Source organism: Fukomys damarensis, unplaced genomic scaffold, assembly GCF_012274545.1.
Source record: "Fukomys damarensis isolate Sample0158 unplaced genomic scaffold, DMR_v1.0_HiC HiC_scaffold_37, whole genome shotgun sequence".
NCBI lineage: Eukaryota > Metazoa > Chordata > Mammalia > Rodentia > Bathyergidae > Fukomys > Fukomys damarensis.
Window position 1 is genome coordinate 22912044 of NW_022900949.1, and position 16428 is coordinate 22928471.

General features: G+C 41.1%; 1 protein-coding gene and 1 long non-coding RNA gene across 3 annotated transcripts in view; one reads left to right on the forward strand and one right to left on the reverse strand.

The window, feature by feature from the left end:
* The window catches only part of LOC109117552, a 48686-nt gene extending 34626 nt beyond the window's left edge, over positions 1-14060 (forward strand). The window contains exons 3-5 of the long non-coding RNA XR_002024848.1: positions 8617-8791; positions 9590-9702; positions 13128-14060. This is a non-coding gene — a long non-coding RNA (uncharacterized LOC109117552). The remainder of the gene's footprint in view (positions 1-8616; positions 8792-9589; positions 9703-13127) is intronic.
* The window catches only part of Plxdc2 (plexin domain containing 2), a 407901-nt gene continuing 393303 nt past the window's right edge, over positions 1831-16428 (reverse strand). For both annotated transcript variants that reach the window (XM_033759775.1, XM_019205160.2), the window contains exon 14: positions 1831-7962. In XM_033759775.1, coding sequence (XP_033615666.1) covers positions 7846-7962 — 117 coding nt within the window. In that variant the 3' untranslated portion in view covers positions 1831-7845. The remainder of the gene's footprint in view (positions 7963-16428) is intronic.

Below are 16428 nucleotides of genomic sequence, written 5' to 3' on the forward strand. Positions count from 1 at the left end.
GCTGTCCAAATGAGGCAAATGAGAGATTTGTTTTGACCGACCAGTGAAAAGACTCCTGCCACTTCTAGAAGAGGGCCCAAGAAAGACTGAGTTACATGAGATCTCCGTGTCTGAAGACAATTGATTTCTCTAAAATGATTTTAACATTTTCTTGCAAGGAAAAGCTCTGATTTCTCTCAATGTTATTTTCAGAGGAGTGTGGAAGACATTTGATTTTTTCCCCTTGCTATAAATATGACAATCTGAGCATGTATTTTTCAAACCACTTTACAAATGGTTGTGTAGACATCACTGCGATGCCTAGACAGTGGCACTGTGGTTCAATCCTGAGATCATCAAACTTCACAGAGATACAGCTCTGGGCTCACGGAAGAAAGTGCCCTTTCTCATTGGTTGCTGGGGAAAATTAATCTCATTTCATTTTGTTGCCTTTGTGTGGTTGGTTGGCTCGTGGTCTGTGATTAAAGAAAACCAAAGAATATAATGCCTTTTTTAAGTTAGAGGTAAATAAGTGGGAAGTTTCTTTTTGGAAATAACAAGTAACCCAGTTCCCTAGAGTAGACCTCAGTGGTGTCCGGACTGGTGCCATAGAAGAGGCACAGTGGCTGTGTTCTAGACTAATTTGACACATCCCATACTGTGTGTCTCTTAGCATCACTTGCAGAAACTGTGCTCTAGTGTTTTCATGTTCAAACCATGTAAATCTGAGCTGATCCCTTACTGAATAGTCTGAAGAAGTTGAAAACTCTGCCTGATAGTAGTTAGTACTTTATTTTTTCAACAAATCATCTTTGTTCATCCACCATGATGTTTATACCACCCTCAATATAGCAAAATTCTAAAATTAGTTCCTGCTATGTATTTATTTGATAGGTACAAAATGTTTATAGCTGCCAATCACTTAGGACACTTCAGTAAAGTCACGAATTAAAGCATATTTGATGCCAGGGAAAAAGGAGACTGCTGTTAAAAACCCAAATCTCAGAGGGATAGATAGAAGTCATTGAGATTTTTCAACTAGAATAAAAATGAATATAATATCAGTATCTGACATCTTACTTTTTAAACTTTATTCTATCAGGAGAAAAAAAACTTGAATAATTCTTAAACATTAGTAAAATTATAAATTAGAGATGCGTATCAGCTTGTGGTTTGCATTTAATATTGTCCATCCTTTTATACTGGCTAGAAACATAGACTCTTTCATTGTGGAGAATGAACTAGAAATTAATATAAAACAATAAGTTTTGAGAAGTTTACTCTTCTGGACATTCTTTGGTCATCCACAAAAATGTATTATCAAGAAGCCAATGATAATATGTTCTATTGACTTACAATGGAAGATCAATTCAAGAAATTATGTGCTTTTACTTCAATAGTTACCATTTTGCTTTATTGCAACCATTTTAAGAGAAGTGATGGGTAACCATTTTAAGAGCCATGAGCACTGGATGGTACAAAAGTTATGCCAGGCTGTAACTGGCAGATCCATTCTAAATTTGAATCCCAGAGGATCAGCTTACTTAAAACCTTAAGAAACAATACCAAGTAGGTTAGCTATAATAGTGGTAGAGTAGAAAATTATGCACACATCTCCTAAATTGAAATTTTCTAACTTCATGAGTGTCTTACAAGAACTTTCCTTGCATATACTTTTTAATATGCCATAGTCATAGACCTTGTAATTAATGTTTTAAATTTGTGGCCAGATTAGTAAATTTGTTGTAAATAATTATGAATGCATTTTAAGTCTCAGCTGGTCTTAGCAAAGGAACAAACGGAGGCCTGATAGTCCAGCTGGGAGTTTGTTGTTAATTTTGGGATATTTTTAAAGGGTTGTCTTTGATGAACTTCAAGTTTTTTGATCAGTGCAAAAACAGACACAGGTACAAACTGACTGGGTTCAGAGCTGTCCGTACGAAGTCACCAGCCCTACAAGAAGACTGACCTAAGATATACCAAATAAGAATGAACTTCGTCTTGGTAGATTTTATGTATTCCAACTCTGCATTACAATTTTCAATTACTTGGGATAGTCAAGGTTTTTTTTTCCCCCAGAAAAACAATGTTTTAGATATCTATCTATCTATCTATCCATCCCCGCTTTAGGCCCATAGCTGACTGGATAATAAAGGAGAATATTCTGATGATGGAAATAAGAAAATGTTCCAGAATTAAAAATAGAAATACAGCATCCAGGTAGACTTAAAATTAACTTCAACTTCCATGCACACCGAGGCAAAGATTAAGGAGCAAAATTTGTGTAATGTGTGTGATGATAAAAGTAACTCATCAAAGCAGATGTGAGATGCAGAAGCCGTGTGACTTCAGCATCCCATTCCTGCACTGAGTGTGGAAGCCACTGCCTTGGTGATCGCAGTAGCAAAGCACAATTACCGAGGGGCCTCATCCCTAGCTATGCAGAAGCCAATTCCTAAGTTTCTAGAGATAATCAGTCTTCCACCTCCCTCTCAATAAATGTGGAGGATGGAGAAATAGACAAATAGATAGGGATGATTTGGGGCTGTGGTTTTGTGTGTGGCTTTTGCAGTCTCTCCTAATAACTCCAAGAGTTTATGATTCCAAGTTATATTATCAAAACCTACCTATAACGAAGATTAAATGACAACACAATGAAAAAGTCTTTTGGTTCTTTTTGGTATAGTGGTTTTAACCAGGGCTAGGTTTGGTCAACCTCTCCTATCCTTTCAATTCGAGGGACACTGACAGCATCTGAAAACATCTTCAGCCGTCATAACAGGAGTGACTATGTGTGCTATTGTCCAGCCAATGAAAGCCATCAAAGCTACCAAATACTCTACAATTTAGAGAGCTTCTTCCCCCACACCAAACCAAGAATTATCAGGCCTACAGCGTCAACAGTACTGAGTCTGAGAAAACCTGAGAGATGGTCTGAGCAGTGAAGTGGTAACCACACACACCTAAAGTGCAAATGCTTCTGTGATGATAACATTGGTGCTTCTGAGGGAAGCAATGAGGCTTATAATGCAAAAGCCACAGAACAAATACTGGTGCAGGAGAGTCAGACCTTGGCTACTGCATCTGCTTAGAAAGAATGCAAGTGAACCGGAAAGTTTTCTGCATCAGGAGTACCTTCAAGTAACATTTTTTTCCCCTCTTATACTTGAAATCAGCAGATCATGTGAAATAGAGCAAAGAGCTGGGGCTTAAGATCTTTCCTAAACATTCTTCAGGAAAACTGAGTTTTCTAAGTAAAGTAGGATATTTAGAGTAATACAGCTCCTTTGTACTTGTGAGTTTGTGTTGGACAAACTTCACTGTGCTGTAATGATCAGTTTACACATCTAAACTCTTGCTATTTGTAACTGTCACCGAATACAAGATGCAGCCCAGTAACTCGGCGCTAGCAGGTGCTTGGTGAATAGTTACGTGTAGTGAGTCACTGAATGACTAGACAAGAGGACATATCAAAGTGCTCTGTAAAATGTAAAGTGCTTTACAAACACAAGGTCATGTCACTATACCGTGATACCACTGACCTCCCAATAACTGATCTCAAGAACTTCTTAGGGCACTAATGTCCCAGTGGTTGAAGAACTAAGCAAAACTGTGATTACATGAGCAAATTACTTTTCCAGCACATTTAAGAAGAAATGAGACAAGGGTACGTTTTAAATGGCAAAGATAAACAGTGGTGCAAACTCGGATGGCTAGAGATGGGGAGGTAAGAGAGGGAATGTGGAACAGCAAGTAAAGGTTTGCCAAGAGCTAGAACTTAAATTTACTGGTGGTTGTAGGGCTAGCAGTGTTCTTCAGAGTGCAATACGACAGTTCCCTGGAACAGACAGAGCAGATGATCCACAGAACAAACAGAGTTAGCTCCGAGATGGACTGTGTTGGCTGGTCTTAATGGCTGGTGAAATGATGTAGGCAATAAAAGCTGAGATAAAAATGACCAGGGAACTACTATCTGTCTTCAAGCCTTGGTTTTATCTGTGGAATGCACAGGTTGGGTGGAATGCCTTCTTATGGTTATGGTATCTAAATGCTATGATAAAACTGAGAGAGATAAGAGCAAAGTGAAAGCAAGAGAACTCTTCTGGAATTAGGGACTGCACTGTGATGTTCTTCCAGAGGAAAATTCTTGAAGAAATACAAAGCAAAAGAATCTTTCACAGGACAAAGAAAACATAGCCATGGGATCTATTTTTTCAGATAGTCTTTGTAATTTCTTCCCATAGAACTAAAATGTCTTAAAACAAGGCATGAATGTTAGCAAAACTTGTTTTATAGGCAGTGCAGACACTAGGGATATTTTACTTCTGGTGTAATATTAGAAGAACTATGTAGACAGGCAAAAAGGAAGCAAAGCAATTCTCCTGTGTCTTTGTCTGAATGAACTCTTCTTTGACACTTTCAGAAGAAATGTATTGAGCTGTCTTTGCTTGTTTGCTCTATGGAAGATTCTTCTTTTGATCGCAAAGGTGCACTGGGCTGGGCCAACCGATGAGCTTATGTGATTACATTCACGTGAGGTCTCAAAAGACTGTCCAACTATACATTTGATCAGTCTGCACAGTAATCTTGCGAGGAAAATGGGACAAAAATATTTTTATTTTCCAAAATTGCAAATTGAGACTCAGGGAGGCTGCAGTGATTTTTTCCAAGCTAACATAGTGGAGATACAAAACCGTGTCGGCTCATATTCTTTTCATTACACTATAGGTAGTGCCTCAGACAAACAAATGCTTGGACATGTGTAAGAGCTACCGAATTTTCTCTCTCTCCTCTTACTCATACTTTTTCCTCTAGGACAAAGAATTAAAGGAAACGTCTTCATAGTACATTCCAAAGGAATTGTTTGCATTGACAGAAGAGTCTTGTGTTGTTCAACCAACGTGGTAGGCACTGGTTACTTGAAATGTGGCTAGTATGACTGAAAGACTGAATAGTAAATAGTATTTCATTTAAAGTAATTTCAATAATACTAGGTAGATGTGGCCAATGAGTGCAATATTGGATGACACAGCTCTAGAAAATACACGTGAGAGGAGGAGACCTGTCCTGGGTATCTCCAACCAAAGTAATAACTGTGGTCGATGGTACTTTACTATTTATTTTTCTATTTGTTAGTATATTCCCGAGGTCCGAAGCCTTCATCACAAACAAATTTTATGATAAATGTCATCTAGCTTCTGATACTTTTCTTGATTTTGAGTAACTTTAATCATTTTTACTTGTACAAATGAGGATGACAACTATATTCCTATACAGCACCATTGACTTGATTTCTCCCAAAGTTTGCTCTGTGTCCCTTTGTTGTTATTTTAAATTGTTACTTCTCTATGTTCATAGCATGATGAGTAATGTGTGCATTCATAGCTATGCTATCCATTATAAAATTTCCAGAAACCATGTTTATCCTTCCTTTGTAGCGAATGAGCACCAAGAACAAACGAGAATGACAAAATAGCATGAAGAACAGAGTGACAGTCTCAGGAGCGAAAGGGACTGAGCCACTATTTCCCTTGCCACTTGAGGACTCAAATACAGCAAGAGACTTCCTGCTGCCTTTAGCTTTTAGTTCTCCTAGAAAGTTTCCCCACACACTTGAGCCTTTTCACTTCTCATTCTTCCTGTTAATCGGTGCTTTGGTTCACTGAACAATTCCGAATTTTATTTATTGAGCAGAATTATCAGTTCTTTCCAATTTAACATGAAAGATAAGCTCTGAAGGGTGTAAAGATAACATTACTACTTGAAATATGAAAGGAGTCAGACATAGATGCAAGACATTTATATGACTGCCCTTAACTGCTGTTGGCAGGCACATCTAACCACAGAAGCTTAGGAAAGCAGCAGCCTCTTATCCCAAGAGGAAGTCGTCCGTATGTTCCTCACATGTGCTCAGAATACCAGTTGCACCAGGAACATTGGCAGTCATTTGGTTATTGCTCTTACCAAACCTACTCCAAAGAATAAGTTGGAATACTTCATAGAAACTGCATGTAGCTGTGGCAGGGAGATTGTCGTCACATCCTAAGATCACGTTGCTTTTCAATTTTCTTTTTGCCATTATTAACTAAGCAGTGTAGGAAAGTTACCACTCTCATCAGATGCATGAAGATGTAAAACAAAATATATCGACAGAAAACAGGTGTTGTCTTTTTGAGACGACCACGATGGGCGAGTGTGGCGCTGTTGGCGGATCACCGCCGTCCGATGCAGACCGTGTGGGCGGACGCCAAGCCAGTGGTTAGTAAAGGGCTACTTTGGAGACGTGACTGTGTTTTCAGACCTGAATCTGCAAATGTTGAACCCCGTACCTTATGAGAGCCAGTGTGGCACAGAACGGAAAAGTACCCTGGGCCAAGTTGTTGATGAAATTGTACACATAGTCCCAGAATCGAAATGTTAGCTCAGTACACATATTAACTCCTTTCCTCCTCAAACAAGGCCTTTCCTTTCTTCACTAACGGGGGGGCCTTTCCCAAATCTGGATTGTGACTGCAAGGCAAATGGCAGCTCCATCTAAGGGACTGTAGGCAGGGAGGGAAGGGGTTGACGAGAGTGAGGAGTGGATCCAACAGGCAGGAAAGTGACGGGCAATGAACTGAACCATTTGTGCCATGTGACATAAAAATATTCTAATATTAAGGATTATTTTACAACTCTGTGGAAGTAATGCAGCGATGCATCTTTCTTGCATTTGTTTTGTCTCGACAACAAAATGCACTCTTAGAATCACAAGAGCCTGCCTTGTGTTAGTCATAAACAAAAATATATTTATATATAGAGAGATTTACGTAACTACTATGTGCTTTAAAGAAAATTACTGTATGACTCAGCATGGTTCTTTCACTCTTATCACCAGGGATGTGCAGGAACTGACAAAGAAATGGGCTTTTCGTGTTGAAATGGCAAGACATTGAAAAACCCCGTATGTTTAAAATCCCTTATCATTTTGACTCAGAAAAAGTGATCAAGGGTTTCTTTGTATCATCTCCTTTTGTTTCCATCAGCCAAGAGCAGCTGCGGCTTCCTGGGACTTCCCAGGTGGGAAATAGAAGCAAGGCTTCTTAAACCCACACACAGGCTTCATTCTGAGGCCGGGGAATGGAAGAGCCTCATTTACTGACCCTTCCTTCCCAATCCTTAGGTAAAAGTTAGGAAATGTTGTCCCCACTCATAGCAAAGGGAGAGGCGGGCACAGTTCGAACTTCCTGTGCAGATGAAAGATCTGTCCCATTAAGTATGAACTTGTCGGGATAGGTGCATCTAGAGCAGAAAAACAAAATCCTTTTGCCACACATCTCTTTGGATAAGATAGACAATTTCTCAGTTCGTGTTTGGTTTTGCCTCCATGTGAGCTACGGTTCTCGGGACACAGGAAACAGTCATGCCTGCTCTTTTGAGTAGAAGGATTCTGGCGTGGGAACATAGATATCTTTGAGACATCAGATAAGAACATTTGAACCAGAGTTGTAGATCCCTTGTGAACTAAAGCTTTATTATTATATTTTTTCTCGATCCCTTTTCAACCCTGCACCTAAGCCAAAAAGCACTGCAATGTTGTCACACTTCTGGTAAGTCCACAGGAGATGTTCTGAGTGAACCACAGACACCATTCCGCTAGGGATTTTGATGTTCCGGCTAAATGGCATCTGACATAAGTTTTAGTTTTTCCTTTACCCTTCTTTCTTGGGCTGGGCTTGTCCAGAAATCTTGTCTTCTTCAGGCTACAGCAGCTTGGGGGCTCTGTGCGTGTGTGTGTGTGTGTGTGTGTGTGTGTGTGAAAGATATAGGCAAAATTTTAGTCTTAACACCTGTAAGCCAGTACTGGTGCTCTCTGTCCTAGAAATTTTAGCACTGCTCTGATACAATAAAACCTTCTTTTTCTCCAACCGGTTCAACTTCAGCATAGGCAGGGTGTCCAGAACCTCTTCGAAACTTCATTGCAGGCCATCTGCTCGGGCGCCTCTAAAAGTAAAAATGCAAAAATAATGAGCATCAGGGTGAGAGCCTCTCATCAGAAAAATACAGTTGCCAACTACTCTAAATTAACTTCTGAGCTAACTTCAGTAACACACTAAATGATCTCTTTTTACCACCACAGTTGGAATTAATAAATGTTCCCTTCTTGAAGCCCTTCAAGCCGTGTGCTTGTGTCCTCCCCGTGGTACTATGTATCTGTGTCACAGTGGCAGGAGACAGTCTTTTCGCCACACCTACCCCCAGAGACCTGAGAGCATGGCTCCATGCCTTTTGCACACTTAGGGCTAAAAAGCACTCAAATGCAAGTAGTCAAACACATTGTAATTAAAAAACAAAGCTTTCAGGATAGGCACTGACACTTTCTCGTCTCTCGACCTTGAAGGTGCTATCACTTCATTTTGTTCATTCATTCATTCAAAACTGTAAGGCCACTCAATTGTGCAGTTCCTAGAAATGTGCTTTCAGGTAGATGCTAGACTCCCTAGCAGACAAGCTAAGCACACTATCACTTAATATCTTAATCTGTGTCATACTGTGAAAACAAGAGTCCATCATCCAAAGATGTGGACCATCTTGAGCCTATGAAGTTCACTGCATAGCAGACACTAGTTCTAAGATAGTGCTTATTTGTATTGACAGAAAGAGAACAAACCTCCCCAGTCCTGGATCTACCAAACACACCTCCCATGATTTACAAACAGAAGTGCTGAAATGAATTATGAAGTTACAGCGGCAGAAGACCCTGGAAATACATTTCACCATCACAGTGACTAGAAACGATTACTCCATTTATCAAAGTACCTGCAACTTCGGGGTAAGTAAGGCGATAAATAGTGAAGGAAGCTTATTTCTACCTAAAGCATTTTAATGCAAAAAAAAGGTTAAGTATCGGTGTACACAGACTGGCATTTGGTATCTTGCTAGATTTGCCAATGACACGCCGATGTCAGTGATTAATGGCCATGGAGGAAATTTTTCACATTGAGCCGGAATGAGTGTTTGCCGTCCATTTTGGAAAAATACCAGTCGAAGTAGTTGCATTCTGCCTACTAACAATATCATGTGTGCGCTGCTACCTCTGTAACATTGGGTGGTTAGAATGCTTTACATTTAGTAGCTCACTGAGCCTTGTGAGGTAGGTGACACAGACCGATCCTTACCGTGTAAGAGATTAAAACTAAGGAGCGGTGGCCCAGCAGAACAATGTGTCACTTACGACTGATGCCATAGTCAAGGGACACACATAAGCATCTCTAGGGAGACAGACGGGTGCTATGACTAAGTCATGGTTACCTCAGTTTGGAGGAGAAAGGCCCACCGTGCTGCATTCCCGGTCTACATCCACATTCTGCTTTCTCCAACTTCACAGCTGGTCTCTTTGAGGCCAGCAGCATCACTAGGCCTCGGCTTCAAACTTACCCCTTCCCCAGGACCACACAGCGGTCACTGGAGTTAGCAGGTGTCACCCCAGGAACCACACACATTTCCGAGCACAGCCCTTAAAGACTGCTGTGGGTGAGTCTGCCTTAGAAACGATCGCGAGTGACAAGTGTGCTGGTGAAATTTACATTTTATCGAGCTCTTAACTTTTTTTTTTTTTGGTTTTCTATAGGTGACTCACATACAGGATGTCATTCAATATCTGTACTTTAATAATCGACGTTTTGCACAAACACGTGATACTGAAAATGGCAAGACTAAAGTAAAATCCATCTACTTCCAAAGGTAACTCTGCCTACTATAGAAATTACTCCTTTAAAATCAATGCTTAATGCCTACCCCAGTATTTGTGAACATGGTTTTATTTTTTATTTCAGTCTCAAAATAGAACGTTATCATCATGTTTGGTATATTGTTGATCAGTCAGAATTACGAAGTTAGTGATTTTATCGTAGGTAAAAAGACTGCAGGATTGTTGGTAATGTTTACCATGTACTCTGTGATCTTATAGAGGTCCATGAGATCACATTAAAAAGTTGGGCAGTGATTCCTCAACCCAACTTATTTTCAGAAGTATTTACATACCCTTAAAGAGAATTTTTCTTTTTCTGGTCACTCATTTTAGAAATAAATAATGCAACAAAATTTAAAACACCCGGACCTCTCCTCTCTAATTTGACTAAATACCTTTGTACACCATGCTACACCTCCATGACCAAAGGAGAGCCAAACATGATAGGTGTAATGCAACCACAAAATTATTCCAGAGTGCTTTTTTTAATTCAGGCAAAACTGAAAGCTGACATTTACTTCTAACAGTATTTTACTAAATTAAAAGAAAGGTGAGGTCCCTAGTAACACCACATCTTAAAACTGACATGGGTTGAATATCCTTACTCTGAAAATCTGAAATCTGAAATATTTCAAAACCTGAAACTGAGCATTGATCTGATGCTACAAATAGAAAATTCCATGCCGTATAACTTTGTTTCATGAATAAAATTATTTAAAAAATAATCTCTGCCATGCTACATGTAGAATAAGGTACATACAAAACAACTGAATTTTGCATTTGACATCAGTCCTACCTGTAGATACCTCTAAAATTCATATACTATAAAAAATTAGGAACACTTCTAATCCCAAGTATTTTCTTGTTTTGGTACTGGGGATCAAACTTAGGACCTTGCGCTCATGAGGCTGGCAGCAGAACCACTGAGCTAAATCCCCAGCAGTGATCCCAAGTATTTTATATAAAACATGCTCAGCCTGTAATGAAATCTAACAAATGTCACGCAATTGGAGTGGTAAAAGTTTGGCCTTATGATTCTTTGATGACCCCGTCTCATCTCTGAAAGTGCCAAATTGTAATATCTTCAGCAAAATACTGTTTTCTTTACAGAATATTTTCACAAGGAAGCAGGAAATGTCATCACATATCACAAAACAGTTATGTGATTGTGAGTAAGTTATTTGGTTCTTCTGGGGCTTTGTTTCTTTAGTAGAAAGGATCAAACACTTGTCCTCTAAAACGCTAGGATCGTAATTCTTGCTTGCCTAAGACAACTTTAAAATGAGGGGAAAGATCATAACTAAAAATAGAAACAACAAACCCTCTATGTTGTATTTCTTTTAATCATTGCTCCTTCTTCCTCACTCTGTTAATTTTTATAATTCTTAGCTTTAAGGGTAATTTGTATAAATCAGTTCTAACTGAAATTGCTTCTGTGTCTCTGCAGCTGATCAGATAGCTGTATAGATGAAAATAAGCAACTGAGACTTTTGCATAATAAATGTGTAGTTATTACAGGAAAAAGTCCTTAAAGTGGGTGCTATAATGTGAACCACCCAGTGGACCAGGAAAGGACGGACTTAAGGACCTAGGAACATTGTTCTGGCCTTGCCACAACCTTGCTAATTTATATAATCTGCTATTTTAGGGAAGGGAATATATTGAACTTGGTTCTTGAGGCTTTGACATTTCCAAATCTGTGTCCTTTTTGAATGCCTAATGTGAATTGGTACAGAAACTGACGGAGGCCACAGGGTCGCTCGCTAACTGAGTAGGATGTGTGCTGAAAATTGCAGAATTCAAAGCAGACCATAGTGTTAATTCATTACAGAGCTTCAGGATGTAATGCCCTAAAACATTATTGGGCATAATGCGTGGGTGATCTTTAATTTCATTTCTGAGAATTATTTCTGTGATTAATCACATTCGGAAGAAAATGTTCACAGAGATGTCGGCATTGGGGTGGGCAGTGCGGCAGGAATTCTCCCTAATTGCTCCTTTAGTACTATTAATTGAACAGTCATCTAGATCTGTCTCAATGGTCTGTGGCAAGATAATTAGCTGGAATATCCACCAACAAACCTGTAGGGTTCCCTCGGTTTACAGTGTACACAAGGCTGCAGCTGGAAACCTCTTCCACTGCAGAACACAAACAGATCGTGCTTTTGTGTCGGGTCGGATGAGCTTTTGAAAGGAAGTTACAGGCATGAGTGCAAAAGGAAACAGTGCTGATTTTGAAATTCAAGTCCAAGGCAAAAGTCAGCTATGGTTCAGGGAGGCCTTTGTCAGGTAGGTGACGTACAATTTCCATCACTGTGTGTTGTTTTCCTCAATGGAGGACTAGAAAGTGATGGGTGGACCCCCCTCTCCCCGCCGCATAAGACTCTGGCAGTCACGGGTCTTTGCTACTCAGCTTCCTCATCTGGAAAATGATATGAACTTGATTTCCGATGGTTTTTAGACTTTCTTTGAATCAATTTTAAAGCCGCAGACCTTTCCGGTTTTTTGTTTTGTTTTGTTTTTCCTAATAAAACCTGAGCTGGAGAATCACTCAGGGCACCTCTTCTTTAATCAGGATAGAGGTATCTCTGCTCACAGGGATCTCTGTTGTATCGGAAGCCTATCCTTTCTTAAAATGTGTCTGGAACCAAAGGGCTAAACCTGCATTCCTTAAACTTGACACTGCATGAAAGTCACCAGCACTCGGTCCTGGGAAGAGTCTGGTCTGGGAGGTTTGGAGGAGGCCCAGGGCTCCGCATTTTGAGTCAGCTCTCGGGTGCTGATGCTTCAGTGTCTCACAACACCCTTGGACAAGCTAACACAATGATTGGTTAGGGTCTCTTCAGACAGGAACATCCTCTGTAAGTAGGTGGCAGAAAAAAATGATTGGATTCCAGCCTTCCTTGTGTTTCCAGCAAGCCTTTGTGGGAGCCGAACACACAATTCGTACAGCCAGGCCGACTTTTCCATGTTTCCGTGGGTCAGCTGTTCAATAGTTAGCTTTGATAAAGGCATTGTTCATCATTTTAATACCTCCAAATAGAAATTATTCCCTGTTTTCATTACCGTCCAAATAGAAATTATTCCCTGTTTTCATTACCGTGCACTGAATTATTTCTTTAGTCTTAAAAAGTAATGAAGCTTGCTTTCCAGATTCAGCACACACAGAAATTTGAGTCAGAAAAAAAATGAGTCCTTTGGAGAAACAAAACAAAACTGTACTTCACGGACTTGCACAGAGAAGTGACTCATCTTTTATTTGAAATTCAAATGTATGTAAGTGTTCTCTATTTTGGCACCTGTGTCCATAGGGAAGCTCTTCACGTTGGCATTCTGGCCAGTGAAAACTTGCAATGTAATTAAAATAAACTACTGCTTGCCTGCTTGTGATCATGTCTCTCTGCCTCATGAATTACAGGTCACACTTTCTCGAAAAGCAGTACTACAAGCAATGACTTGTGTGTGAGGCGAGCCTGGGTCTTCTCTTCTGCATTTTCTGCTGGTCCTGTGTTGCTTCTTCCTCGCGGGAAAGGTGGCTTTCATTCTAGAACTATTCTATGGACGACCCTGGAATATCAGCGGTAATCCTTGTTGGTTCTTAGATAAGCTGAAAATTGTCCCAAAGCACATCCAGAACAACAGTCAGATGGGAGGACTAAAAATCTTGTATTATTTGTGTGGTTTTTCTTCAGGGTCTTGCTAAATTACTCAATTGTCCAAGCTAGGGTCAAATTTGTCTTATTCCTGCATCAGCCTTCCAGAGTGCTGTGATTGCAGGTGTGCACCACCACGCCCAGCTCAGACAAGTACATCTTTAAAACAGTTTCCTCACAGAGTCGCAGAGCGCAAAGGGGTGGGAGCCAAGCGCTGCCCCCGTTTTCCTCACAGACTCCTGTGTGCACACCGTCATTTGCACTCTGCAACCTCCGTGTGAATCACCCTTAGACAGACGCCTTCATCCCACAGTAGTACTTTCTGGAAAAATTTCCAGATCCCCACCTACAGATTAGAAATCACTCCTCATTTTCCTGTGTTATTTCAGACATTTCCTGTGTTTTATCGCTCTCTCTGGCCGCACTCGGCACACACTGTAGTTGCTCATGTGGTTGTGTTTATGCAGTGTGTGTATATCCAGCCTCTTGTTTCTACATGTCCTAGAGGCTAAATGTTAGATCCTGTTCAGCTCTGAAACAACCACAGCAATATGGCACTGAAGACGTTTAACATCTGGAGTGCACCCTTTGTGTAACATCTGTCTTCTCTGCAACCCAACATTATTTTTAGTAATGACTGCCAAAGGACACAAAACAATAATGACATTAAAAAAAGAAAGGGAAGGAAAAAATGGAAACAAGGCTTTTATATGTTGGGAGGGGAAGAGGGGTCAAGGGAGTGGAATGGGGGGAAAAAAGGAAGTGGATGCGTCACGTGCAGGTACAAATTCCCTATGATGAATATTATCATGCGCATCTCATATTTACCAATAAATGTTTTGCTTTAAAGAAAAATCCATTATGATTTTCTCATGCTTCAGAAAAACGCAAGAAAAATAAAAAATACCATACAGAAAGAAAATAGAATAAGGAAGGAAAGGCAAGAAGGCAGGATGAAAAGAGGAGAAAAGAGAAACATGGGGTGCAGAAGGAAGGAGGGAGGAGGCGAGGGAGGGAAGAACACCGACCTGTGAGTGAGTGGACTCCACCAGGTTCGGAGCAGGACACCCGCTGTGAGGTGCTTTCCCTGTTCCCGCCTCCTTAGGACCACCCGGCCCTCTTGCTTGAGTCTTGGGTTCTAACGCTGACATACGGAATGTCGCGTAGGCTGGAGACGCCGCTGAGCCCGAACAAGCGCAGAGGACGTCAGGCCCTTGGAACTTACTCCTCAAATGAGCACATGCAGCCGAGTCCTTACAATTAACACCCACGCGGGGGACAGCGGCTGCCACCGGACAGCTAAGGAAGCTGCCAAGGTGAGGCTGACCTGTGAACCAGGTCAGTAAAACCCGGCATTCCGGAGCCCATCCTCGGGGCCCAAATGGGCCCACGTTTCTTTGGGGAGGAACATTTTATTCTTCACACATTTAGAAGTGGGCCGCATGGTGAAAGTAAAAACAGCGCGTCTCCTTTTAGTCAGTTTAGAACAAATTTAGTGTCTACAGACTACGGCCCTCTGATTACCAGCACCTGGATCAGACAGCTCCGCCCTTCCACGGCCAGCAAAGTGTTCGCGCAAGCCATGAGTACCTTACTCCACGGCGAGCGACAGGCTTTTTTTCTCCTGGTAGTGGGGATCGAACTCAGGACCTTGCCCTCTGGTTCCACTGAGCTAAATCCCCAGCCCTGGGCTGTCTGCTGGACTCCCCGGCCCATTTCGAATTCAGCCCAGTATCAACCAAGGCCTCTGCTGCCCAAACCGAGAATGACTCACCGGTGAGAGTGCCTGCTGGTGTGTTCCCGTGGGAATGAATGCGGTTAGTGAGCCAATAAAATTACTACTACATCATCCTATGGAAATCACCAGTGCTGAACATTAGGTATAGCTAGGACTGGAAAATCCTGTACAAGGGGTGCCTGAGAATACAGTAAAAGAAGCATCGCCGTTGCTCCCCCTACAAATATAGTCTCCCTTTTCCTCAGACACACCGCAGTGCTCTCGCCACTTTCCGACGCAGCTCTAGAAGCCCTCCTGCATGAGTGTCAGTTGTGTGGTGGCTGCCCCTGTGTACTGAATTGGCTCAAAATGTTTACCTTTGCTGGTCTTTTTTTTTTGACTTTGGAAAAGAGCCGGAAATCACACAGTGCCAGATTCAGGCAAAGAGGTAGATGAGGACACACTAATCCTTTTCCCCGGCCTACTTCTCTTCTGGATGAGTTAGCCAGCAGCATTCACTGTATTATTATTATTTTTTAATTATTATTACACTCTGTAAAGAGATGAGGACTTCCAGAACTGCTTCAGAAAGAGGTAAGAACCACGGGAAAAGTGTGTTCAAAGCGAGGAACAGCATTTTGTGGGAGATTAGTGGTAATGTATCTTTTCCTGTAATGCATTTAAAAAAAATTTTAAACACACACTGATTGCTCCTTGTCTCTGCATAAAAAAGCTTAAACAGACCCTAAGCCAGCCAATGGTACTAGATAAAAACATAAGAATTGAGACTCAGTTCCAAATCAAGTATCCATTGAAAAATTCAACAATGCTATGAGTTTCAAAGAAAAAGACCTTCAGTTGGATCCAAGTCTACAGAGCTGGTCCCACGTAAAGAACAAACAGACAAAGGACAGAGGGAGTTCACCATCCACATTGCCTGCAGGCCCCCTCCCTGGCCTTTAGATGAAGTCAGTGTGCTTTCCTTTTTGCCTCCTCTATTTTACCATCTCCAGCAATATTAATAGCTTTAAATTTCTCTACCTAGGATTCCTCTCAGATACTGAAAATATCCAATTTTTCAGAATATCCACTCTATCTTCTCTATGGTGCTCATTGTCTCACCTTAAAACAGCCATCTCCAGGGTCTGTCCTGTACCACCTCTAAACTCCTGGGGTTATGGAGTACGATCTCTTAGTCTAATTCACCCCTTGCCCCTTCACTTGGCTTCCTATCAATCTGAAGCCCTCTCCAATCAAATCAGTTCTGTGTAACTTCCCTCATCCTCTTCAAAACCCCTCATCTCCTGTTCCCTTATTCCAGATCATAAGCAGTTGCAGCTTGTGTAGAA